The sequence below is a fragment of the Ambystoma mexicanum genome, chromosome 2q, assembly GCF_040938575.1.
Source record: "Ambystoma mexicanum isolate Mex_15411 chromosome 2q, UKY_AmexF1_1, whole genome shotgun sequence".
NCBI lineage: Eukaryota > Metazoa > Chordata > Amphibia > Caudata > Ambystomatidae > Ambystoma > Ambystoma mexicanum.
Genome location: NC_090924.1, coordinates 321415025 through 321442459, shown reverse-complemented (window position 1 = coordinate 321442459; position 27435 = coordinate 321415025). Strand labels below are relative to the sequence as shown.

Below are 27435 nucleotides of genomic sequence, written 5' to 3'. Positions count from 1 at the left end.
GTCAGAACTCACACTGATGTGTGTTTTCAAATGTATATGAGACATGAAGGAGATGTAAATTGCTTTCATGTAAGAAATATGCAACTGCTCTATGCCTCCTATCTGTATAAAAACTCAAATCGAAGTCAGCAGGGCTTGTTGGAATATCGTTACAAGATACTCTAGTGAACTGGGCATAGGTGTAGTGGACATCCCCGAGGCACACATAGAGAAAGGTTGGATAGATCATTTTTCGGATCTCTATTTTTGTGAGGGGAACGTCACGGGCACTACTGGAGGACACCTTACACTGACTGGGGAACGCCTTCGCCACATCACTGTGGAGGAGATGGCCTTTGTGACCTCCGAGATCAAAGCGAATAAGTCATCCGGGATCGATGGTGTTCCCAATGACAGTTTCTGCTCTCAGCCTGACCTATGGGTACCAGTTCTGGTTCAAGTCTTCAATGCACTAATCACTACGCACAGTAGAAATCCCGAACTGCAGGCCTCATAGTCCAGAATCCAACAAAGTCACGTATAACATTGTACAACCCAAACAGACCAGATCCTAATCTTTCTTCCACAGAAGAGGAATCTCCTGCAGCTGACCAAGAGGCAAAACATTGCCAAGACTCCACAACACTGGCAATGCCAGGCCTAATACTACTAGACAGGGTTACCGGGAGGGAACAAAGGAAGGTTGAGAAGAGCTCCAGCCCATAGACAACGACAACCATGGTCAACCTAACAACTGACCTCAACGTACGTTTGTCTTTAACATTTCCACTACAGGCTAGTGCACTGACACTGAATTTCATTGCAGTGCAGCTTTGTGGTCTCTTGGGAAAACACCACGTATCCTGAGCGTTTCTGTTCTATGTGACTTCAGCATTACATCACATGCATTTTAAATACTCCATTACTTATTAACTATAGAAAAATGAATTGGCTTTTCCTTACGAACCTCACTGCAAATAACGCTTCTGTAGTGCCGGCTGCGTGCCCCCTACTCCGTTTTAGTATTGTAATAACTACTTGTTTCTGGAACCCACCAATCACATTGCGCATTTACTTCTTATGAGCTGCGGTGTTTACCAAATGTAACGCCGTGAAATGACTACGTTGAAAGACTGGGCCAGAGTGAGGCGGCGCGAAGCCTGCTGCAGGCCGCTATTTTCCTGTAATCATTATCTGCCGGCACAGGTGTGTCTGCAAGGCCCGGGCGGAGGCATGCACTCGCAGTCACAGAAAACGCACGACTTCACCGCGGCCCATCACTTCAAAGCGCCTCGGGCGGCAAGCGGCGAGGGATGGAAATTTGCATGCGAGGCCTGCAGCTTCCAGGAAGGAGGTAAAGTAAAAAAAAAATCAATGGGCAGCTTACCTCCCATTGGCTGTCAGCCGCGCACTCCATCCCCCGGGTAGCTGATAAGAGTCCCTGGGCGAACAGGTTCGGGCACACACAGACACTGCGATAAGAGGTGCAGCCCAGGACACACCGCACACACGACAGCATGAGCCAAGGCAGCAGCCGCCGCTACCCCATGGAGGTGCAGGGCGTCGGCGTGATACAGCATCCCAGCCAGAAGGTAGGGCGCCCCCAGTCCCTCCACCCCTCTACGGCCCATCTTCCAATCTATGGGTCCAGAGGTTGTCAATGGAGATGATGTGGTCTACAGGGAGCGGCTGTGATTCAGTGGCTGAGATGTGGTCTCGAGTACGATGTGGTTTGGCAGAAATGCTCTCTAGAGGAGCGGTGGTCTCGCGGAGAGGTGGTCTACGGGACCAGGTGTGATCCAGTGGTTGAGGGAGACGTGGTCTTGTGAAGGATGTGATTTAGCAGAAACGCTCCCTAGAGAAGGAAACGTGATGTACGGGGAGAAATGTGACCCAGTGAGTGATACGTGGTCTCTTGTGGGAGATGGTTTGGCAGAAATGTCTCCAGAGGAGCAGATGTGATCCAGTGGTTGAGAGGTGTTCTCGTGTAGGATTGCGTGTGCGTAGAAATGGTGTTTAGGAGGAGATGTGGTCTACAGCAGCAAATGTGATCGCCTGAGCGAGATGTAGTCTCGTGTAGGATGTGGCTCGGCAGAAACGTTCTCTAGAGGGGGAGATCTGGTCTCGTGGAGATGTGGTCCACGGGAGAAAATGTGATCCCCTGAGCGAGATGTAGTCTCGTGTAGGATGTGGCTCGGCAGAAACGTTCTCTAGAGGGGGAGATCTGGTCTCGTGGAGATGTGGTCCACGGGAGAAAATGTGATCCCCTGAGCGAGATGTAGTCTCGTGTAGGATGTGGCTCGGCAGAAACGTTATCTAGAGGGGGAGATCTGGTCTCGTGGAGATGTGGTCCACGGGAGAAAATGTGATCCCCTGAGCGAGATGTAGTCTCGTGTAGGATGTGGCTCGGCAGAAACGTTCTCTAGAGGGGGAGATGTGGTCTCGTGGAGATGTGGTCCACGGGAGAAAATGTGATCCCCTGAGCGAGATGTAGTCTCGTGTAGGATGTGGCTCGGCAGAAACGTTCTCTAGAGGGGGAGATGTGGTCTCGTGGAGATGTGGTCCACGGGAGAAAATGTGACCCAGTGGGCGAGATGGGGTCTAACGCACTATGCAGAGCACTAGGGGAGCAGAAGTGGTCTCCTGTCTAATATCTCACCTTGGTGCCATGAGGACTGATTCCTAATCTGACCAAAGGCTGTGGGTTTTGGACATATCACCGTACCTCCACGGCTTCCCGGTACTTCCTCTGCCGCAATCAGCGGTGCTTAGAAACAGTCTGGCGCTATGCTTTGCCACCAAGGGCCTGATTCTGAGTGTTTTTCAATGGGATTGCGCAATTATACAACGCTTCTGTGAATCGGGCCCTACAGATGGGCAAATACATCCAAAGGTGGTGCCTTCCAGGTGCGCGTTTTGTGTATCCGGTGTCCCACCCCAGTGGCCTTTTGTCATTTACTCTGCATCCTCCTTTGGCATTCTGCTGCTTTCTTTCTCCGCCTCAGCTTCTTCCAATGTTCTTGCACTTCCGGCGCTACATTACTCTTCTTGACGTTCATGCTTCTTTTGCATGCTGGCGGTTCATCGCCTTTGCGCCCCATTTATCTTTTAACTCACACGCGTTTCTATTTCTATCCCTCTGATTGTTACATTCTTTCTGCCCCGGTATAGTTCTGCTCTCGCCCATTTCTCTAACAAGTGTCCATTATTCATTTGGGATACCATTGGGCACTCTAAGCACTGCTTATAAGGGGAAATTATTGTAATGGGACGTCGAGATAGGAGAGAGATGGGGTATGAGAAGGGACGCACCGCTTGAGGGTGTTCTTGGATGTCTATTTATTTATTTAAATTTAAAAAAATAGAAGAGACGCACAACTTGAGGGTGTTCTTGGATGTCTACCAACCCGATGACTTCCCATGGCCATGCTGGTCCCTGTGGCCATTCCCATTCACTAGCCCTCCCCTCCCCCGCCCCTCCATCAAAACACCGCTACCTGGGATTGTTTTGAGCAAGCTGTGTGCCTTTAAGGGGACACCAATGCTATTTCTACACAGTCTCCCGAAAGGTCATAGTTTAACTACAGTTGTATACCAGGTCCCGGTGTAATAACAATGTCTCAACCAAATGTGCCTTCAGCCTCTTGATTTACAAGCAATATGTGTGTCCTTTCAGTTGTTCCTTGCACTGACTTACCTTTAAAACAAACATTGGCAAAGGCAACCATATTGGATCTTCTATAGCATTAGCTAGGCATTGGCCAGGAATTGACATCATGGACCCATGTACTCACACCATTTGTTAGCTGTTGCTATTTTACGGGCAGGTTGCCCCATTATGAAAGTGCCTGAACATTACTATCCTGGTTACACAAAAGCCAAAACGGTTGGCTTTGCCATTTTAGGTTTTTGCATTATACCTTGCTTTTCCTCATACCGTTTGGTGTCCGCTGGTTAAACAAATATTAATAATAAAAATACACAGCTGAGTAGCTTCGACATCTCGGCGAGTGGGTGTTGACAGGTGCTGGCAGCTGGAGCTGGCCGGGAGACTATGACTGCGCTAGTTGAAGCTTTTACAACCAAGAGGTATTTGTATTTGTATTTATTAAATATTTATATAGCGCTTTATGCCAAAGAGCTTTATAAGCGGACAATAGAGAATACAATAAGCATTACAAAACAACATGTGAATCAAGTAACAGAAAACATCATGTGCAACAATTCACAACCATTAACTTGAGTGCTGTGGCCAGTGTTTTCCTTATTATATGCGAAATATAATGGCATAATTCGCTTGTAATCGGAACGTATAATGGCTAAATACACCACAAGGCTCCATAGCGTGATACGCAGTGGGGCGACCTGTACGAAAAGAAGTCATGGAACTATGTTCCCTGCTGGTCTGCCCCCGCTCCCCACAAACCCCATGGCCATGGCACACCCCTCCCACGCGCAATGCAAATCCAATAACTGAGCCCCGACTTTCCGCCTCTCCTCCCCCACCACTGTGTAACCTGGAAAGGATGACATTAACACTGAAAGGAATGCAGCTTAAAGGACCCCTGTTAGCTGTGTTCATTGTCCCCCACAGCGTACAGCTTTGCATGCCCCTCCCTTCCTTATCACCCACCTCTTTAGGGGCATGCTAAAGATTAAAGCTATCCCTTCAGCCTACCCATTAGCCACCTGCAGTATTTTCACGTTAAGTTGCTTAAATGCAAAATAAGTTAAGACTACTGTGGGATCCGGGCTCTGATGGGGCTTGGGAAAGGGCTTTGTCCCAAGCAGGCTGCTGAAAAAACGACAGCACTCTAACAGTTGTACGGTAGCTCAGCGTGAGGTGAGGTAGAAGTTGGTGGCACAGGTCCCAGGTTCGAATCGCTGCTGTTTGAGGGAACGTCATACGTTTGGCAGCGAGACTCCCTGACGAAGGGCAAGTTTCCACTCCTTCCTGCTCTTTTATTTTGAAAGAGAACCATTCCGGAACAGTTTCTTTTTAGAATAAAAGTGGAGGAGCACTGCTCCCGACCGCTGCTGCCCACTTCGACCACTGGCGCTGAGTGGCCCTTAGGTGGCTCCTAGTTTAGGAATTTGGGAGTGTGCTTTGGTAGATGAGTGAGTGACACTCCCCTAGTCCATCACATTTCCTTGGTCGTGCTGAGGGTGGCACCAAGGAGGTGGCATGGGCTGGTAAAGTGCAGGAATCCCAGATGGCAACTTCCATGTATTCCCTGCACCCGGGCCTACCGTCGCATCCTTTCTGTATCAGGCAGCCAGCAGGTGATGCTTGTGGGACCGGAGGAACATGCAGGCATGGGAGTCATGTATGACATCCAAGCTGGCACGGCACCTGGCATGCCATTCCTTTACCACGGACTAAAGCAATGGAGCCAAGGATCCAGGAGAGGAACGGGGTGCGGGGCACCAGTGATTCTGCCGGTCTGACAGTGTGGGGGCCTGCACAGGACCCCCGCACCTCACAGTTCCGAAGGCATCTGCTTATGGAAGCCCGTCCTTCTCCCTCTGCCAAATACCCGTAATGAGGCGGCCATCGAAGAACATGGGCTCTACAGAACAGATGGGAGGTTGCCCGCAGTGGGAAGGCACACACTGTGCTCTGTGCGTTGCCTGCCATGGTTCACATTTCTGAAGTCCTAGCCTTGAATTCCCTGGCTTCCTGTTGCTATCCTTCCTTCGAGTTGTCTGTGCTAGACAGCATTCCGTTTTGTTTCAGCTGAGCGCAGAGACCCGGGAAGGACTGTTCTCGTTTTTGCTGAGCGCAGAGACCCGGGAAGGACTGTTCTCGTTTTTGCTGAGCTCAGAGACCCGGGAAGGACTGTTCTCGTTTTTGCTGAGCGCAGAGACCCGGGAAGGACTGTTCTCGTTTTTGCTGAGCGCAGAGACCCGGGAAGGACTGTTCTCGTTTTTGCTGAGCGCAGAGACCCAGGGAGGACTTTTTGCTTAGCGCAGAGACCCGGGAAGGACTGTTCTCGTTTTTGCTGAGCGCAGAGACCCGGGAAGGACTGTTCTCGTTTTTGCTGAGCTCAGAGACCCGGGAAGGACTGTTCTCGTTTTTGCTGAGCGCAGAGACCCGGGAAGGACTGTTCTCGTTTTTGCTGAGCGCAGAGACCCGGGAAGGACTGTTCTCGTTTTTGCTGAGCGCAGAGACCCACGGAGGACTTTTTGCTTAGCGCAGAGACCCGGGAAGGACTGTTCTCGTTTTTGCTGAGCTCAGAGACCCGGGAAGGACTGTTCTCGTTTTTGCTGAGCACAGAGACCCAGGAAGGACTTTTTGCTTAGCGCAGAGACCCGGGAAGGACTGTTCTCATTTTTGCTGAGCGCAGAGACCCGGGAAGGACTGTTCTCGTTTTTGCTGAGCACAGAGACCCAGGAAGGACTTTTTGCTTAGCACAGAGACCCGGGAAGGACTGTTCTTGTTTTTGCTTAGCGCAGAGACCCGGGAAGGACTGTTCTTGTTTTTGCTGAGCTCAGAGACCCGGGAAGGACTGTTCTCGTTTTTGCTGAGCGCAGAGACCCAGGGAGGACTTTTTGTTGAGCACAGAGACTCGGGAAGGGCTGTTCTCGGACTCACCCTTGCTGCCCGTGAGTCCTTCCAAGTGGCTGATGACGGCTCTGGGTGCTCCGGATGAGCACAGAGTGTGCCTTATCTACGGCATGGTGCTGTTGTAATTACTGCAACTCCTCTATACTGTACAGTCTTATACATTACAAAGCTGCTATCGTGCATTCGCTTTGTTGACAACCCAGAGCCATTCTCTGCAATGCCGCAGGGCCGCCCAAGGCGAGGCAGAGTAAATGATGTTACCATCCGGCAAGCTAGGAGAGGGGCAGCTCCCGCCCCCACGCCTGCTCCTCTCCCCCACAAGCACAGAGACACGCAGTCTCTGTCACACAAAGCCGAGGAAGGGTGAGGTGTGAACAAGCGCCTCACCCTTCCTCCAAGCAACAAGGTGCTAAGCACCTATGGAAAACCAACAGTCGGGGCCAGACATGTCAGCTATCCGGCCGGGGGCTGGCACACAACCCCCACTACTATACACATCAAAGACCCAGGGCTTCCCTGGGTCTTATAAATAAGAGAAGAATGCTCTAAGAAAACACAATCTGTTTGTGGACCCTGAACGGGGACCCAACTGACAGGAGGTTCGCTGTTCACTCAGCGTCTTCCCCACTTTGCTTCTTTACCACAAAACCCTCCCACCCTACAAATAAGGGAGAAGAACAAAGGAAAAGAAGTACAGGACACTGTACCGTGGGTGTCCACAATGAGTCGTGGGACATGAGAAGGCGGCACGGGCCAGAGGGGGTAACCTCAGGACCCGGTCCCCAAAAGTATGATATTATTATGATATGTGATTATTTGTTATCTGCATAACCATATCTGTACAATAAAATCCTACGGCCTTTTATTGCCAACACTTGACAAAATGTTGTGAGACAAATCATTTCGGGTGAGGGTCGGGGTCGGCCTACAATGATGCATGCATATGGTTTCATCAGTTATGTGGATTGTGGGCCCCCTGCCTGCGCACTCCGCACTCAGTTCCCTCATAGCACCCCCTCAGCACCCAGACGTACAACTCAGGGGATTGGTTGCTTTCCCAGAACCACCTCCTTCAATATGTTTCACAGCCAGGATGTCTAGCCTCTATTTCATGTAAAATGTCGCATGTGCCCTTTCAGGTATTCCGAACGGGCTGATTATGGTTGCATTTTGGAAAAATATCTTCATGCCTATACTATGCTTGTTGTTTGCGGCTTCAATAGGAACCCATCAGAGATTATGTGATTCATAATCAACTTCTGTGATGTCATGCATGGGGACACAGCATTTTCTCTTCTCGCTCTGTGCCATGGAGGCAATGCAGTAACATGCTGCTCCAGGTAGGCAGTGGAAGTCGTCGAAAAAGAACACATGGGGGCCTTCACACCATACAATTACAAATGCATAGCTTCTAACTATGGGGTGTATTACACGTCAGCGTTCCTGAGTGACATCATAGAGGACTCTAGCATCGCTGACATGCTCTATCTGATGTCATTCGGAACCCCTCGTTGGAATACACTCCAGATGGGTTAGATCCTCATTATAATTCTATATGTAGTTAACATACTGTGCATCTATTTCTAGTACAGGAATATGAATATCAATTAAAAAAGAAAGGTGCACGTGTGAGTCACATGTGCAGGTGGCGTGACAATGTTGAAGGTCCCATTTTCTTCCTGGGGTGTAAGATTTCTCTTAAGAATCTCAGGGAGGCTGAGTAGGTGGGTCAATGCATTCTACTCCACCCTCAGAAATATGTCTTATCTTGCCTCCTCGTGCCCTCCCCTTTCCCACCTTAAACTGCTTTTCAACCTGCACAGAATCGTGTTTGCAAGTTTGCAACGTTATTCATCATACAATATAATAAAAGGCCAGATGCAAGTTTGTCCGATGCAGTCATGCGCAGTAGAGAATGCCCGCTTTGCGTTTTGTCACAGCTAGAGGGAGCTGTTGGCTTAAAAAATAAGCAGTTGCGGTGGGAAATATATTAGGCCAGTTGTACGTTTGTCCGATGCAACCATGCGCAGCCAGTTGTCACCGCTAGACAGAGTTGTTGCCTTAGGAAATAAGCTGTTGATATAGGAAATATATTAGGCCAGCTGTTTGTTTGTCCGATGCAGTCCTTCGCAGCTGGTTGTCACCGCTAGAGGGAGCGGTTGCCTTAGGAAATAAGCTGCCGTAGAAAATATATCAGGCCAGTTATACGTTTGTCCGATGCAGTCATTCGGAGCCTGTTGTCACCGCTAGACGGAGCTGTTCCCTTAGGAAATATATAGTGGTCCTACTTAGTGAATGAAAACTGTATCTTCTGTATCCCACTGATAAAATATGTTTGTCCGATGCAGTCATACCCTGCACAATTCTCTCCTCACGCACTTTGGCCCATGTACACAGGCTTTCACACTAGTTACCAATAAAAAAAAATAGAAATGGGTAGAGTTCACTCATCTGGTCAAATCTGAAAGCAGAGCCTTCCCCTGATTTGGGGTGGGCCATTAGGGTCACTTGGATGTGGTAGTGCATCTTGAGCCTCACCCCAGTGCCAGAGACGAGAGGCAAACACGCCTCTTTCACTCCCTACAAGCAGGCAAATAGTTCCAGAAATAGGAAGTAAAAATACTCCCAACGAAACAAATAGGAAGCAGATTAGACAGAGGAGACTGCCCTCTGCTTCCAGCCAGACAGCTCCCAGTGTATTTTGGGATCAGTGGTCCCAACAGACACAGGAAAGCACGCCACTATTCATTCCATCCATTCCGAAAAGGAACGTCAAGGTAAAGAATGCATCTTTTAATTTGCATGAATGACTAGGTGCAGTGAGTAAGTGAGTTGCCGAAAACATCTGTTTTACAGTGCAAATACAAAGAATGCTCCCCATTAGGAATGGGAAATCATTTTTTTGCTGCTTAAAATATTGTTAAAAAAAATGCTCCCACTTCAAAATCGTATTTGGGGGCCTGCATAGGTCTATAATGGGATCGAATTGTTTGGGTACAATGTTTATTCCCCGCCATGAGATTTTTTGGCCAAAAATCTGCAGCAAAATACTCAGTGAAAAACCCCCCAGCCAATGAATGGAATGACATAGAACCATTTTTTTGGGTGGTCCTTCCTGATGATACACTGAGCTGTGAAGGTCATGTGAGCTGCCTTGTCTGGTTGGGATTGTTCAACATCCTCGAGAGGTGATTGTGGCTCATCCTCTCGAGGTGATTGTCTGTGGCTCATCCTCTCAAGGGGATTGTCTGTGGCTTAAATCCTTCCTCGAGAGAGGATTGTCTTTGGCTTATCCTCGAGAGGTCATTGTCTGTGGCTCATCCTCTCGAGGTGATTGTCTGTGGCTCATCCTCTCAAGGGGATTGTCTGTGGCTTAAATCCTTCCTCGAGAGAGGATTGTCTTTGGCTTATCCTCGAGAGGTCATTGTCTGTGGCTCATCCTCTCGAGGTGATTGTCTGTGGCTCATCCTCTCAAGGGGATTGTCTGTGGCTTAAATCCTTCCTCGAGAGAGGATTGTCTTTGGCTTATCCTCGAGAGGTGATTGTCCGTGGCTTATCCTCGAGAGGTCATTGTCTGTGGCTCACCCTCTCGAGGTGATTGTGGCTCATCCTCTCGAGGTGATTATTTGTGGCTCACCCTCAAGAGATGATTGTCTGTGGCTCATCCTCTCGAGGTGATTGTCTGTGGCTCATCCTCTTGAGGTGATTGTGGCTCACCCTCAAGAGATGATTGTGGCTCATCCTCGAGAGGTGATTGTCTCTGGCTTATCCTCGAGAGGTGATTGTCTCTGGCTTATCCTCGAGAGATGATTGTCTGGGGCCGACACTATATTCTTTTCCTCTCCCCGTGTCCTTTTGCTGCTGCTTCTCAAACTTTATTACTCTTGGAATTGTATTGTTGTGCTGCCATGCCCATAAACAGGGAGTAACGTTTTTGTAATTGTTGAATGTCTTTGAGTATATGTCTATTCATTCATCAATTCATCCATTGCTTGCTCCACAGACGTACATGATGATGGTGATGTGGTCCGACCGCAACAACATTCCCATCTACAGGACCTTCGAAGAGTTCAAGAAACTCCATGTGAGTGCTCAGATGGAGTCGCTGGATTAGGAATTGTTTTTGGTAGGACTCTCAAGAAAAAGGCCCTCACCCTGAGCGTTCTATTATTTCTGTTTCAGAGGAGTCTCAAGAAGAAATTCCCCATCGAAGCCGGTCACATGAAGAAGTCGGAACGGACTATTCCCAAGCTCAAAGGTAACATTGCTTGGCACTCGGTTTGATGTAGGTACCTGAGTGCCAGGCATACATGCAATAGACATGCAGTTGATTAGGCATACATGAAAGTGTTGCAGGTGGTCAGGCATGCATGCAACATTTCTGGTAGGTGGTCAGGCATACACACAACAGCATTGCAAGTGGACAGGCATACGTGATCAGGCATACATACAACAGAGTTTCTGATGATCAGGCATACATACAACAGCATAGCAAGCGGCCAGGCAAACATACAACAGAGTTGCTGGTGGTCAGGCATACGTACAACAGCATAGCAAGCGGACAGGCAAACATACAACAGAGTTGCTGGTGGTCAGGCATACGTACAACAGCATAGCAAGCGGACAGGCAAACATACAACAGAGTTGCAGGTGGTCAGGCATACGTACAACAGCATAGCAAGCGTACAGGCAAACATACAACAGAGTTGCTGGTGGTCAGGCATACGTACAACAGCATAGCAAGCGGACAGGCATACGTGATCAGGCATACATACAACAGAGTTGCTGATGATCAGGCATACGTACAACAGCATAGCAAGCGGACAGGCAAACATACAACAGAGTTGCTGGTGGTCAGGCATACATACAACAGCATAGCAAGCGGACAGGCAAACATACAACAGAGTTGCTGGTGGTGAGGCATACGTACAACAGCATAGCAAGCGGATAGGCAAACATACAACAGAGTTGCTGGTGGTCAGGCATACGTGCAACAGCATAGCAAGCGGACAGGCAAACATACAACAGAGTTGCTGGTGGTGAGGCATACGTACAACAGCATAGCAAGCGGACAGGCATTCATACAACAAAGTTGCTGGTGGTCAGGAAAGCATACAATAGTGTTGCAGGTGATCATTCAACAACAAATTGAACGTAGTAACAGAGGGATCTGTCCACCCTACCCAAGAGATGCTGTTGATGCATGAATTGTGAGACAGTCCTTTAGGGGATGTCTTCATATTTCTTCCTTCCGTTCACAGATGCTCCAGTATTTATTAAGAGGAGGAGGGACTCCAGAAGGTTCCTGGTGCGGCTGAAGCTGCTGGAGACTTATGCACAGGAGCTTCTGAGAACCGATGCCAAGATCTCGCACGGAGAGGATGTTACCGCTTTTTTCACGGCTCAGACGCGGGATCTCGATACTGCCTTCCTCAAAAACAGGTCTGGTGCTGACCCTTCCACAGTGACTTAGAGCGAGGATGTTAAGCTGTGGCTTTGGTGCGATGAAAGCTCAATCTAGGACGACTCTGTGGAAGTCATGGGGATGAGGCTGAAGTCAGGCCCTTAGGTTGCACTTGGAGACCAGGTTCCTTTGTGAGAATGGATCGGGTTCTTTTTTCTATATTGCGCTTCGTGCTTGAGTCCAGCCTCTAGGCGCAGGACCGGTTATTGAACCCATACTGCTCTGCGTTGTCTTGCTTCCAAGACACGCGCCTTGTCCCTGAGCTATCTTCCAGTCCTGCAGAGACTGAATCCAAGTCCTTACTGAACGTTGTTATAGTTCCCAGTCAGGAGAGGTTAGTGACCTGTGAGGCTTCCCAAAACTCAGCCGTCCTGTTGAATGCCTTTTACTGGGACAGGTTAAGCGTGATCAGCCTGCCTTATAATTTTCAGTGATGACATAGGTGTTATGTTATGCTATATCACCTAGATGTATACCGCTCTATGCCTCAGCTTTCTGGAACCCTCTGCCGTCATCCATCAGAGGGATTACAGACTGGAATTGTTTCAAGAACACATTAAAAACATCCCTTTTCTGCTAAATTTGCTCCTAGATTCTTAAATTAATATTTGAGACCGGATGCCTTGTCTCGTTACTATGTTTGTACTTTTTTGTGTCTACGTTAGCGCCCTGATGCCTGCGGGCTCCGGCGCTTTAGTTATTTATTTGTATTTATTTCTAAATGCTGCAATTTGCACGGTCTCCAGGCACCCAGTCAGATCTGAAAGCGTGGGGTTTGGGAATAGGTTAGTGTGGAGAGAGGCCAAACGGAAGATCGCTTCGCTGTTGCCTTGATGCGCGCAGGCCAGAAGTACCCCCAAGCTGTCTATGAAGGTCCATTTCTAGTAAATAGAGGACCTTGGGTTCGGCAGGGAGACTCGTGTGCCTGCGGTGGGAGCAAGCATTGAGCTGGGAGTTGGCTGTAGATGAGTAGCGTTCTGATGTTTGACATGTGTCTCTTCGGGGAGATACTCCATTGCCGGGTGTGGCTTGGTTGTTAGATGCATTGTGGATTGAAAAATAGAATTTGAGTGTCAGTTCGGGAAGCAGTCCGCGGAGACCTCGATGTGTAGGTTGGTGAGGGACACAGGCAATCTTGAAGCCACGTCTTTCAAATCATAAGAGGGCCCAACACGGCAATGAAGAGCGCATGATAAGACAGTCAAAGCATAACTAATCATTAGAAGTCATACAAATGGCGGTCATCGGTCATCGTTCCAACAAGGCAACATTGCCCTGTGCAGACCAGCTCGCATGTCTCACGTTGACACTGCCAACCGCCCCACCCCCTCTCTCGTTCTCCCCCTGTCCAGTACTGGAGGCCGCGCCCCTAAAAGGGCATTAAAGAGAAGAGATTCAAGGATTTAAACCTTTACAGTCTGGAAAAGGGATGGGCAAGGGTTATCTGGCAGCAGTGGTAGAAGTGTACCGAACAAAGTAGTGGAACTGTGGTCTTGGCAGGGGAGAGGGTAGATGGAAGCATAGTGCAACATGTGACAAGGTGACGTGAATGGACAACTCTTCTGTATAGAATGGTGCATGTGGTCATAAAAAGTAGAGGAATGGTCAATCGAAAAAAAGAAAAAGTAGTGGATCACCGCTCCCAACCGTTCCCGCTCACTTCCATCACTGTAAATACCGCCCTTCTGGAGTCATGCCCCTAGTGTCTAAAACGGTGGGTAACACAGTGCTGAATCCACTAGAAACTCAACACACAGACTATCTGACCCCACTGAAATGTCACTATTGTGCACGTGGCCACTTGACATTTAGGAACAAGTTTACATTGCAGTGCGGCACCCAAGTGGCCGTGGAGTAAGATGAAATGTGTGTTTTCAATATGTTGCAGAAACGCATCTTTTTCCTTTTCTTTCAACCCTTTGTGTGGCACCGCCATCCTGATCTGCACCCTAATGTGCTCCTTGCCTTTTTCTAGCATTGTGATAATGCCCTCAGAAGCCAGAGATGGGAGAAGGGAGACACCCAGGCAACAGGCCGGTGACTCTGTGATTCAGCCAATCAGATCCGAGCAGCACTGCTGCGTAGAGACCTATGAGACTAAAGACACCAAGAACCGCCCCTTCAAGGTCTGTCGCGACGAGCTACTGGATGTGTTACTCAAGGACAACACAGGTAATAGCATATTGCTTCTCGGGTAGCAGCATAATTACACTGGTCGCCGCATAGCTGCATAGACGCGCACACAGGTTCCTGCAGAGCAAGCCGGCTAAAGGGCCTTCTTGGTTATTCTGGTACACCTGGGCGTGGCTCTAGCGCTGTCACAAGTGGGTGGGAACGCCTTCACCTGAAACAGTGTTGGAAAAGCTCATCCAAACGTTTCTTCCACTATATATAGCATCCTCCATGCACCTATCTCCACCCCACCACGCCTTGCCATCCATTACCGCTGTGTACCACTATGCATGTTCCTACATGCAGGATTGATACACTGCCCATTGTCATGGCGAAGGAAGAGCAGACCGCTCACACATGTCAATTGAAGTGAGGTAGCATTTAAGATTGCTTAAAGAAGGTTGGACGGTAGCAGAATAAAGAGGTTTGCCTACTTGGCAGGACAGAAGAGCTTAAGCAAAGAGGGGGGTCTCATTAAAGACTGCATGGCAGGTCCAGCAAAACTCAGTACACTGTGGCCCCAGTAATCAGAGCCAGAGTCATCAGGACTTTCCTTCCTCCTTTCCACTTCTCCCCCTGGGACTGATCTGGTATCCAGAGTCTGGTTTCACCAAACCTATCCCCAGGTTCCCCTTAACTGGAGTCCTAGGATCAGGGTAGGGTAAAAGAAATGACTACAGTACCTAGAGATATACCTAAAATATTTGGAAGCTATCTCTTAGGGACCAAAGGCAATCTGTTGTCCAAGCTCCTTCTGTAATGATCACCATTTCCCACGGCATCCGCCCCTCAAAATGTCCTTCGCTCAATTTAGAAGCAGGGAATTTAGGGTGCCCTACCGTGAATCTTTCCTGGCTTATAGCGTAACTCCCCTGGAGCTCGAAGAAAGCATGCAATGTTCTCTTACCCGGTAAGACCTGGCCCTTGCCCTTGGATTTCTGAAACGTGGTCAGCTTTTATCACGCCTGACCTGGGTGATTATGTAACTCTTATTTACTAAGGAATCATGTAGAAGCTGGTTCTTTGTCAATGAATGCTCTGACATCTTGATAGGTACAGGTGACCTCTTTACTTAGTTCCAAGTACATTTCATCAAGTTCATTAAGTCAGGTACATATAAGCTAGGGACATCATTCACTGGCATCCCCTCTCAGTGGTCACATCTCCCAACTGACATCCATAGAACCCACTCATACCACAACATTCTCTCAGCCTGCATTCTACACCAATCACTCCAACATTCCATGCATTCCAGACAGGGTCAAGGGAAGACTACATCCCAACAACTTACCACCATGCTCATTTACGCCACTCAGTCCTGCAAATGAACTGCTGGAATACGAGTGGGGTAATCAAGGTGTGTCTTCCCATTTTTGGAGTCCATAGGACGCCATATGGATTTTCTAAGGTTTACAGTGAGCAGTAATTCGGTTGCGGCAAATCTGGTGATTTTTGGATGCAAAGTGGAGGATTTACCTTTGCTATATGCTGATTTGAAATCGGTGGCATGGCAAAACTGGTAGTAATTATGTTACCGGCATCAACAACAACAAAAATGTCAGCAACGGAATCACTGCCAAAAATGGACTATGTCTCTGAACGTATAACTGATCACTCTGTGCCTTCAGTTCCTTGGCCCGGCGTTACTTAAGTTGGGCATGATCCCCACTGCCTGAGTACTTTTCAAGCGGCATCTATTATTTTGTCCACCTGCCCAGGATCATCAGGCCCACCACAGGCCTTTCTCCTGCTCTCTCCCGTATTTGCAAGGCCGCAACCTCGGCAGAATAGGGATCTGTGTATTTCTCCAGTTCTCTCGCTGCTGGACCTTTCAGCTCCCACAGGATCTGGGCTACAGCCTCCAGCCGGCTAGCCAAGCTGTCCCTTCTTTCTTCTCCTTGGGTGTCACTTGGACAGACCAGAGAATTTGCTGGCCCGATGAAATATGACATGGAGGTGCACACCCCGGGAATCAGTGGTACTTATTATTTATCATGGGGAGCCCCGGAGGGGACCTGTGGAGCCTCCAACACAAGGGATTTGTAAAGAACCGTATCAACCCATTTGGGCATCCTTCAAGATGAATAGTGTAACTGCTTGTGTTACTCTCTAGAAGTAGCCAAATACTCCTAACAAAAACCGGATGTAACAGGTACACACAGGTCTGCACCTTGTTGCCCCCTGCACCTCTGTGTTGAGGTCTTGACACTAGAGGAATCATCACCCCATGGGTACAATGGCCTTGTTGGAAGAAAGAGTGGTTGTTGTGCAGGTGAGCGGTGCTGCATTGTCATGGAGACATTACACTGAGCACGCTGCAGGGTGAGGACACAAAGCTGTAGCCACCGTTGGCACCTGGAGGGTTTAGACTGGGTTGTGTGCCAATGCCCAGCTTGGATGGGGCGGGGAGGGCGGGTGCCATGGCGTTATGGCACATTGCACAGTGCCGTCTATGCATTGCACAGAGCTTGGGAGCGCGTGGAGCGCAATGGAGGGCTGGCTGAGCATTGTATTGCGAAGAGAGGTGGAAGAGGCTAAGCCTATCAGCCAAGAAGGATGAGGACATTCTATGCTTCTATCAGTTAATAGTGCCTGGAATCCCCACATCCTTATTGGTCTGGGCATGCCAAGCATTCAACAAAGGATGCTCCTATTGGGTTATCTGACCAGAAAAGGGCCTATAACGCCTCATTTATGATAATTACTCAGCAAAAAAAGATTGTATTGCAAAGAAAAGACCTAGCTGTACAAAATTAAAATGTATATTTTGCTTGCCTGAAATACACCATTTGACTCTGAAACTCCTTGAAAAAACACTTGACTCCTAACTTCCAACGGCAAGGAGTAAAATACATCCACCTCAACATCTGACCTGTTTCCCTTGCTTCCGAAGTGTTTGAGTAAGTCTATTCCACCCAGAACACTTCAATATAGCTTGGTTGGCGCCTCATAAAAAGCAATGACGTAATCAATAAGCAGGTGCATACACCCTAAAAATGCTACTCCTAAACGTAAGGTGTGACCCCAACAATGGTATCAACTGGCAGTTCCAATTACTGGAAAGCGCCCTATACTGGATCCCTTTAAACGAAATATCAGTTGCGACACAATTAGCTCTCTGCCAGGGGTCACTTAGATGGCAGTGTTCACAAAGTTATCACAACACATTTTAACGGTTACTTGTTAAAACGTCTTTGGAAACATGCATTTTCTCAAACAGCCTCGTAATAACAGTGACCCATAAAACATAGTTAACAAATAAAAAAAAGTTGAAAGGGAATTAAAAAAAGCATTATGTCAGAGAGGCAGGTAGGAGGAGGAAAGCAGGAAGATGTGCAGTGGGGGTTGGGGCGTACCCCATTAAGGAACAAGCAGGGGGAAAAGAACCTTCACACACAAAGATCCTGACTTCGGGAGATGTTACTAATAAGGATGTTTTTTGGAGAGGTGTTTTGACATGGGTGTACTTCATCAGGGCTCTCATGTGACTGCAGCCAGTGGGCGGGCTCTGCCTAGGGCTTATGCCGTTACCCATCACCCATTCTGTGCATCCTCTGCTCTTTCCTGCAGGCTGGTGGCTGGTGGAGAACGACGACAAGCAGCTGGCCTGGTTTCCTGCCCCCTATTTGTCCAAACTGAAGACAAGTGAAGAAACCCCTCGGAGCCGGGAATCCAATGACGGTGAGTCTGGGACCTCGGCTGTCCGCTCTGTATGGTCGCCGCGCCATGGTAGGGTGGTTGGTCGGTCACGAAGCTGGGCCTGGAATCGGATGTTCACCATGTAGGGGCCAGACTTCTAAATAGAAACGGACCTTTCTTCTTTTTTTGTGTGTGTTTTATTTCCCACGTGTCAAGATACAAGATACAAGAAACAGAACAAATGAGAAACGTTTACAAAACAGTTCAAAAGTCATATACATTCCATACAATTAATTATATAAAAAATACAAAAGATTAAACGAATCATAAACAACGAAAGTACACTATTTCAGTTTTTGTAGTATTTAATAAAAGTGTATAAGGCAAGAGACAGAAAGAACTGCCAAAAGGAAAGCCATGTGCACAAGGGACCAGAATAAGCCATTTGGGAGCTGGGCGGGAGGCCTATGTCCCGAGGTAGCCTCTTTCAACCTCTTTAATGCTTTAGAGAGAAATTCAGGATCAAGCTCTGCAATTGTACCCCAATCAGGCTACACCACCAGACTTCTTTACCTATTTTGAAATCTAGATATTTCTCCCTTTCTTCCCTCAGGGACTCACAGCCCATCACCAGATGTTTTAAGGTTTCTATCAATCCCTCCTCCCCACACAATCTACAACCCTTGTTGCCTTGTACCCTCTTCCACCTATTCACTCTTTCCAGCCAGTGTGGGTACCTGATTTAATCGGAAGCAAAGGGACAAACAAAAACATGGCTGCCATGGGAATGGGAGAAGGAACTACACATAGTCCCTTCTTCCTTTCCATGGTGGCATTTTTTTGTGTTTACCTTTTTAATGGCTGCCACGGAAAGAGAGAAGGGACTATGTGTAGTTCCTTCTCCCATTCCCATGGCAGCCATTTTTTTTTGTTTAAATTTTTCTATTTTTTCAATGGCTGCCAGGGAAAGGGGGGAGAGGATCACCAATTTGAAGAAGGTAGGAACTGTTCCAGAAGTAAGGAATGTTTAGTTTCAGGAACAAAGGAAATAAGATGGTGACAGGGCATAGCTTCAAGAGTTTGCATCCAAGAGGAAACAAAGTTTTTATCTTAGAAATGTGGACTAACGGGTTAAGAATAGTCAAAAAACCTTCATTAACGACAGCAGGGCGGTCAGTATTCGGGGTAGGGACTCAGCATGCTCAAAGGACACCCACTTGTCCTTCAGAAATGTGCATCGAGTTGACCTTCACGTTTTTAGTTTTGTCTGCTTGCTGGCAACGCCACTAATTGGCAACTGCTTCCATGTATATGAAAGAGGACGGAGGAGACTGACTGGATTAAGTGGAGCACCACAAACGTTTCATGTTGTGTACATCAATCTGCATGTAAAGTAGCAATGCAAATAGTCCAAAATGCAATGGAGAGCATAATCCTTAAAGCTGGAGAAGAGGAGGGTGGGCGATTATACAAGTATGTGATGGCAGAACGATGAATGTCTGGCAAACATCTATACAATACTTATGTAATGCCAAACCAAGTGACTTTGTCAGGGCTTGCTTGAAAGAGGGCAGCCTACACTATTTGTTTGAAGATGCAAATGTGTTTCATTGCATTGTGTAATAATTTTTTTGTTTTTAGGGCTGTTGTACTTTGCAGTGAAATGTTTCGAGGCCAAAGGCTCTGACGAGCTCTCGGTGAGCATGGGTGTGGTTGTCGAAGTGCTTGAAAAATCAGAAGACGGCTGGTGGCTTGTCTGGTGAGTAGTCTTTGCTTTTGGTTGGACATTTTGGGTGATCTTCCCTTGCATGATTGTACGTGTTCCTGTCCTCTGCCCACACTAAACAAGCACCATTTTGATTTTATTTACCATTATCCTCGAGAGTGAAAGGGGTGGAGTTCTCAGAAGCTATTCAGTGGCCCAGTCAAAAAAGGGACGCGCCAGGCAACGGCTGGATTTCAAACTGCCCCTGCAATGCCTTCTAGTCCATGTGGTACCATTCCTCTCACATATACGTTGGGGCTTCATGGACAGAGAAAGCAAAAGGATGTTATGATTGTGACTGTGTGGCTTTGAGGTGCGCAATATGAAATTAATCGTGCCCTTTCTTTACTATGCCTCCATAAAATTCTCACATTGAAATGGTTTTCAGTACTTGCAAGAAAGGAGTTGATTGGAATGGAAACTTTGCAGAACCCTGTAACTCCCAAGTTATAGTAGGGTTGGTGTTTTCTTCAAAATGCGGGGCGGGGGGCGCAAATTACTAGATAGACCTAAACACTGAGTCTCCTTGTACGAATATGCAGTGCTTTAAATGGGATAACAGGCAAAGAGGGCACTGATTTGTCAAATAATATTTGGGGCAGGGCCTAAGAATTGTCGGGGGCGAACTGAGAATTGAAAGTAGTTAAGGAACCTATGGCCTATGTACATGAAGGAGTGGCCTAAAAGACATGCCTGGCAGGAGAGGGAGTACAATCTATTTGGGAATGTGTGGTAAATACACTATCATTGATTCACAGTCAAAACAATCAAATAACATAACTATTAAAATATTAAATGAAAGCAGATAAAAAAGGACAGAAATTGTAAGAAATCCATGTTTCTTTAATGTTCATTATTGTATCCACTCTTTCTAATAGTAAATCTTCAACATCTGTTTCAAAAATCAATGTATTCTCTATATTCCATTTTCCATTCAGACTACTACAAAATAAATAATCTTACTCCAAATGTATGAAACGGACAATGTGCTTCTAAATATGGAGAAATAGTGACAACTATTGGGCAGGAGCAGTGTTGCCACTCCTAATATTTTGTATTGACTTTTAGTGTGGGCAAATAACTTTGTAGAGTCATTTTTACGGGCTGAACACCATAGAGCTCTGGCAGACTTACAACCCTGGGAATAAGGGTCAATCTCCCTCATCGCTGTAGCCACCCACATTTTTCTAAAATGGCAACATAAGTGATGTAAGATTCACCTCCTGGTGGCTTTGTCTTGGCACACCTCTTAACTATCAGGCTTTAGGAGGGGCGTTCTGAATAGTGAGCTGGTCTCACCTTCTATGTATGTTTCTTTTCTTGTCCATGTCCACATGTCGGTACTTTTAGGGCAGTTCAGCCACAAGCTGCCCCTCTCCTTTGAAACTTCATAAAACATCAATCTGCCTACATGTATGGCCTGCCCCTAGACCCTTATAACACATCCCATTGGCAGATGCAAAATAAACTGATCTTGCACATTCCCATCAGAGGATTCATCAAATGTTCTCCGATCATAGGTGCACGCATTCAACACATCGAAAGGATTGTATCGGAATCTAGGCAGGCAGAGGCATGCTAGAAAGAGACTGTGTGGGTCTACACTCTACTCATAATTACATGAAGGCCCTGAGGTCTACACATTTGGAAACCCCATTCTTCTGCACTAGAGCACCACCAGTGGCTAAGAAAGGGGCATGAATATGCTTACAGGCTTTTGTTTCCCTTGGTCATGCCAAGCTCCTTCGAGCAACATGTGACCTGACTAGCCCCACATCCTTATTAAATTACTCTGATTATTTTCAAGTAACATCACTGTTTTCATCAGAAACAATTGTGCCATCTTAGCAATATGTCTTCCCATCTGGTGTCCCTTTGAAATCTCTGTGATTCGGGAGACACCTCCAACCTCTGGGAGCCTTAGGGTCAGTGGCGGAGGCAGCTTTTGGTGCCAGGGGGTGAATAGTAGGGCACAACCTACAACCGGCTGAGGGGTGCACTGGGCACCGTGGGAATCCAGGGGTTACAGCCACCCCTTCTGCCCCCCGCCTCCCTGCTCCACCATGGCTTAGGGTGTGTTATTCATTTGACATATGCTCCAATACCAATCACAAGAATAAAGGGGCCTGGCGTGCATTATGGGATGGTGCATTATGGGAATTATGTGAAAGAGGTCCTCCACGCTGCTGGCTTCCATTATTCAGTTCTCAAAGCTTAGCCTACCAGTAGCATAGTGTGGCTGGGCACTGGGCAACATCTTCCTTGTGTCTTCTTAGGTTGGCATGTCTCTTTTCCCTTCCTGCCCCACTCTATGCATGGCAATGATGTACGTTTAAGGAGTGTTGATGCAATAATGACTACCATACACCTTTTTCCATGCGTGTATAGTATACAATCATCAGTATCTTCTGAAAGGTAACCACTTATTGCTGTTATCGTCTGAGTCCTCAAAATCTGTTCTATCTTTCCCAATATCTCTTTTCAGGTACAATGAGCAGGTTGGGTACGTCCCATCAATGTTCCTCCAGCCATACAAAAACCCGCATCAGGAATTCCATGCCATTGCCCGAAACGGATTGCACACATCCACCCCCAACCTGGTGGAGCCTGCCAGCGCAACGCTACCACCTCGGGCAGTGGTTGAGGAGGAGGACTCCCTCGAGAGCGTTTCCAAAGGCTACGAGGATAATGCAAGCGGGCGATCTCTACAGAGAAGGAAGTCCAGGTCCCTGAGCAGCCTTCCGACGGCACCTGCCACAAAGTCCAGGCCACCACTGACACTCGAGCTTGCCAGCCTGTCAGAAGATGCAGGCGCTGCAAGTGCGTGCAGTCGGGATGGAAACTGGAGACCCACTCCTTTGCCAAGGAACATTCCCGTCGCTCCGGATGACATTGAGTCACTGTATCTGAACATTGGTCAAATGGACAGTCATGCACAAGGGATCCACAAGTCTACACCAAAAAGCCGCCTTAGTAAGGATGATGGCCTTGGAGAGAGCTTCTCAACAAGTGGCTCTGATCAGTCCTTGTACTCCTCCAATCCAGACTCCAAATCAGAAATTCCTAAAATCCCACAGAAGCCGGAACTTTACGAGATAATGCAGCGCTGCAGCACAGTCACCAAAAAGGCTTTGCAGAGAGCCTCACTCAACTCCATCTATACTACTGTCCCCTAAGGAACCTCGGGCACGGGACATTGGCAGGGGTTCTCTTCCCTGCGTTCCAAAGACGACTGGGTCACTGGCCTGCTCAACTCAAAGGCTGCATTAGTTCCTTAATTTAAAGGAGGATGTCCAGAGTAATATGTTACAAAGGAGACGGCAATTTGATGCACCTAAGTTCTTTTCTTCTCTCCGAGGTGGGGAGGAGGAAATGGTTAACCTCTTGCAGGCCTTTTGAAGGATTGTCCATGAGCATGTGTACTTCTGAAGGACACTCACTTGTGTTATGCTATGTTATGTTAATAGTCTTTTATACTTTGCACATCACCACCGTAGTGGTTTTATGGCACCACACCTTGTTGAAGCTGGGTATGTCTCTGGGCAAATGGCTTTAGCCAGCAGCCGAAAGTGTAGTAGAATTTTTCTCTACTTGACTGAGCATTCTTGTACAGTGGACAATGAGCGTCACTGACTCTCCGCCCTGCACGCGACTTCTCCAACCAACCACCGATTGGTTGAATAGAAACATTCAAAGTTCTAAAAAATGATTTTCATTGGGTGAAAGTGTTACAAGGTGCCTATTTGTCTTTTTTTATGGAGCCTTGATGTCAGGTGAGAATGGTGTACCTTTCAGGCCTTAGCTTGAACGGCTCTGCATTCATTGGGCGGTCATTTGTATGGCAGGACTCTGTAGGCATGCCCCCACATTGCAGCATAATATCATCAAGTACGCATGCGTTTCCTGTCGCTGTGGAAGCACTACAGCCATGGTGCAGGTTGTGTGAATAAGGCATCCCTCCACTCAAATGCCTAATCAGTACAGGAAAGTTATCCACATTTGCACAGCCCAGCAGATGGTTCGAAAGTGCTCATTAGCAGGTGATAAGAGGCCACCCTTAATTTAGGCTCTGCCTCAGGGATATGCCTGCTTGGTCAAACCTGAATTCCAAATTGCTTGCTTGGAACGGTTTGGCATGGCTGGTCTCTACTAAAAGGCCAGCCCCTGCAAAACAAAGGTGCACGGCATTCTCTGAAGTGGCCCCACCCTGGTTCTTGAACATAGGAAAGCACCACATTTCCAGAATTCGAATGCCACCTAGTCATAGGTCATGAGAGGACAACACTTCCACCATACACCTTGTTTGGATAACCACGCAGTCCTCAGCTGTGTGTGAGGGGGTGTCGCCACATCCCCTGCATTGGATGATCACCCAGTCCTCAGCTGTAAGAGGGCTCCACATCCCCTGCATTGAACAACCACCTAGTTCTCAGTTTAAGAGGACACACATCCCCTGGGGTTGGACAACAACCCAGTCCTCTGCTGTGAGAGGTCACTAAATCCCCTGGATTACATGATCTCCTGGTCCTCAGGTGAAGTGGATACCAAATTACATGGTTCAATAACCACCCAGTCCTTGGCTCTAGAAAGACATAACCTCCCTGGATTAGTCAACCACCAATTCCTTTTTGAAGAAAGCCTTCACATCACCTGGATTTTACAACCAGCCAGTCTGAGCTGTACAAAGCCTCTGAATCCTTTGGATTTGATAACAACCCAGTCTTAGCTCCAGAAAGTCTCAACATTCCTCGGATTAGACAGCCACCCAGTCCTAGCTGTGTTAGGAGATCCTGCTAGCTCAAAGATGCCTATGACAACCTCCCAGATCCCTCCAACCCACAGCCTGGTCATTGAGATATTGGGCCTTGAAAGTGTCCCATGAAGCAATAGAGAAGGTGGTGCGGGTGGCAAATACCGAGTCACATGCTCACGGGAAGCACATAACTGAGGACCACTAACTAGTGCATGAACAAACTGTGCCCTGGATGGAGCCCAGGCTCAGTGGATTTGGGCTCTAAAAGTTCAGCTTTGCATCAAAATGTTTTTGTGGCTTTATGAGTAAGCGTGGCTGGTACACACTTTTACAAAATGTTTATGAACACACCTATAAGCCTTTTTGAAATGATATGACATTCTTAATATGCTTTTTGTCTATTTATGTGTTATTATTGGTTTTTATATTTTAATGTCATATGATGAAAATGACATGTACGTAGTAGGTATTTGTGTACCTTTGCTTTTGGGCAAACATTATACATCAAATAAAGGTTTGTACTATGATGGAAATACAGATTTGTTATTCCACAAGCAATGAAAAATGCGCTTGATTGCAAACTAATGATAAAGCATGTTCCTGCTTGTTTTAAACAGAGGTGTGGGCAAGCTAACACGGAGCGTGCTTAACCATGTTTTGGCACTGTGTACGTCTATGATTGTATGGGGCCGAGTCACAGAACATGTTATCGCAAGAAAATGTGCAGGCACATCCCTCACTTGCATGATAAAAAAATGACTTAAGAATTTGTAAAAAGTGTGCAAGTCTGAGAAGCAAATGTGCAAATAAATTGAGCAAAAGAAAAGCAAACGATGTGCAAAGTGAGCAGAGAGTGGGGGCAACTGTGCAAACCAGCAGCATCGCATTTGCAACCTGAGGGTGGGCAAACAAAATACAAAAATGCAACACACTGCATTTTAGTGCAAAGAAGAACACGCCTGGGTGAAGGTGTTTTGTGTCTTATACGTCAAGTGCAGACATAAATGCCCCAATACATATCACGCCATGAATAAAGGACAGTAACACAGACTTTCAATAAGAGGTGGCACGTGGTAGCAATCATAGAAGTGCTTAACAGAAAACAGGCTTAAACTTCAAACAGTAAAACAAACACTGTTCTGTGACGCCTTAGACATCTGGCACACTGTTAAATAGGCAGCAGTGGCAGGTAATTGGAATTAAGACAAACAGCAGTCAATTTTTTAGCTTGCCGTGCCATAAACTAAATGTATAAAAGCCGTAAGTACGGCACTGAATTTATGGTTCTTTAGTAACGTGCATGCAATGGACGAGGTTCACAGAATAACTCCAAATAATCGAACCAACTCAGGAAGATGGCAAAGGTTTCTGTTTTATTAACAATGATCTAAAACAGGGAGATTACAAAGACATCAGCGGACGTTCTCTCAGCTCTCGACAAATTTCTCATAAAAACATCCTTATATGCAAAAAAAAGTCATACTACGTGGCAAATAAGAAAAACCTATAAGATATTATAATTGGTTCAAGGGGAACATCTAAGTATACTTTCCATAAGGACTAGGATTGTGATTGGCTGTTTACTGTCAGGTGGACAATTTATGCCTACCTCTAAAACATGTCATCTTCAACACTATTAAATACACGGTTTATCAATAGCTCTCAAACTATAAGGCCCTTCGTTATACGGCTCTCAACAATTGGTTGGCACGCTCATGCCATGTCTGGAACATTCGGTTCATTTAGCAGTACTAAAGCTCATACCCAGGTGCCAGGAGATGGACCTGACTTTACCTCCCCACCCAGTTAGCCCAACATCTCTCATCACCCATGCCTTCTGCCATGCAGATTGTCTTTGAACTTGGCCTTGCAGAGTATCCTTGTCTGTGGGAACATATGGGAGTACAGGCTCTCAATATCATTGTTCTAGGACACCAAGCCCAACTCTATTTCCATCGTCGGTTCACGTGACAGGAGACCAAGATTCTGGTCCATTCTGCAGCATTTAAATGTCTTAAATTAATAAAACCTGGCACTCTTGTTCTTTCTCTGCCCCTTAATAAGGGATGATTCATTCTTCACACATTCACTGCTTTCAAGACTAGATAACAGACCTTGGCTGCTTCTATTTTGATGCCGGGTCAGACCGCCTCGCCAAGCACTTCCATGATCTCAGCTTATTCTTGCTGCAACACAATTCTCGGCCTTTCCTCTCCATGGGTCTGAGCTTACTAAATTCATGACACTGATGTCCAATTCCTTTACAATGGCGGCTTCGCCTGCAGTCTATTCACTACGTATTGCCAGTTTCTATGATCACTTAGTCTACTTGCGTGTCTGCATTTGTACATCAATTGAATGGTTGCATTTCTGTAGCACTTCGCACACATGCAATCTTCTTTACTGCATATGAATGTTTACTTGATTCTTAACTTCCTCGTCAGTTTCTGTAAAATCCATGCTTCCTCTACAGCCAGTATTCTCAGTGCATCACACTCATTTCTTGTGACGTCACTAGCTTCTCTCTTTCACTCTTTTCATATTCCTTCAGGGAGTTCCTCTCTCAGATTATCGTCTCTTTGGGGATACATTCTATAGGATTTTCTCAGTGGATACCCTTTCTCAAATACTCGCTGTGGTATTGGCACAACTGCTGGCGTCAAACTTGGCACAGTCTCCGACTTCCAAAATATAGGAGGTAGGGGGTGGGATTTCCTGCAGATGCATGCAGCTGCTCCTCTACACTTCCCCATCTGGTCAAGTACCTGACCACCTCTTCAATGGTTTCCACATCTTGGCATTTTCTCTTGAAGTGCTTCTTCGGAGTCCAAATCTTTATCACCCCCCTCAGGGTGCCGGCTGATTTAACATGCTCATCTACACTCCAGGTCATGTAGTTGCACTGTCCATTTGGATTACAATAGACCCATCATCCCACTTACTTCTTATGATTCTTAGGATACAGGAACCTTGTTCCCTCGGGTGCTACAATGCACCTCTGTGTATTTTCTGACATCTTTATACGTCAATTCCATGTATCCAAACCCTGATTCGACATTGATCATGATCTTCATTCCTACTGCCTTCTTTACTGT

General features: G+C 47.0%; 1 protein-coding gene across 1 annotated transcript; it reads left to right on the top strand.

The window, feature by feature from the left end:
* Nucleotides 1–1436: 1436 nt before the first annotated feature.
* On the top strand, nucleotides 1437–24873 carry LOC138569378 (NADPH oxidase organizer 1-like). The gene is made up of 8 exons (XM_069647306.1): nucleotides 1437–1571; nucleotides 10551–10631; nucleotides 10730–10805; nucleotides 11809–11989; nucleotides 13987–14183; nucleotides 17754–17864; nucleotides 19464–19581; nucleotides 22073–24873. The coding sequence occupies exons 1-8, from the start codon at nucleotides 1497–1499 to the stop codon at nucleotides 22761–22763; spliced, it is 1530 nt and encodes a 509-aa protein (XP_069503407.1). The 5' UTR covers nucleotides 1437–1496; the 3' UTR covers nucleotides 22764–24873.
* Nucleotides 24874–27435: the final 2562 nt, after the last annotated feature.

Coding starts and splice junctions, on each gene's coding strand:
- LOC138569378 (XM_069647306.1), top strand. CDS start 1,497: ATGAGCCAAGGCAGCAGCCGCCGCTACCCCATGGAGGTGCAGGGCGTC. Junction 17,865..19,463: donor GAGCCGGGAATCCAATGACG/GTGAGTCTGGGA, acceptor TTTTGTTTTTAG/GGCTGTTGTACTTTGCAGTG. Junction 19,582..22,072: donor GACGGCTGGTGGCTTGTCTG/GTGAGTAGTCTT, acceptor ATCTCTTTTCAG/GTACAATGAGCAGGTTGGGT.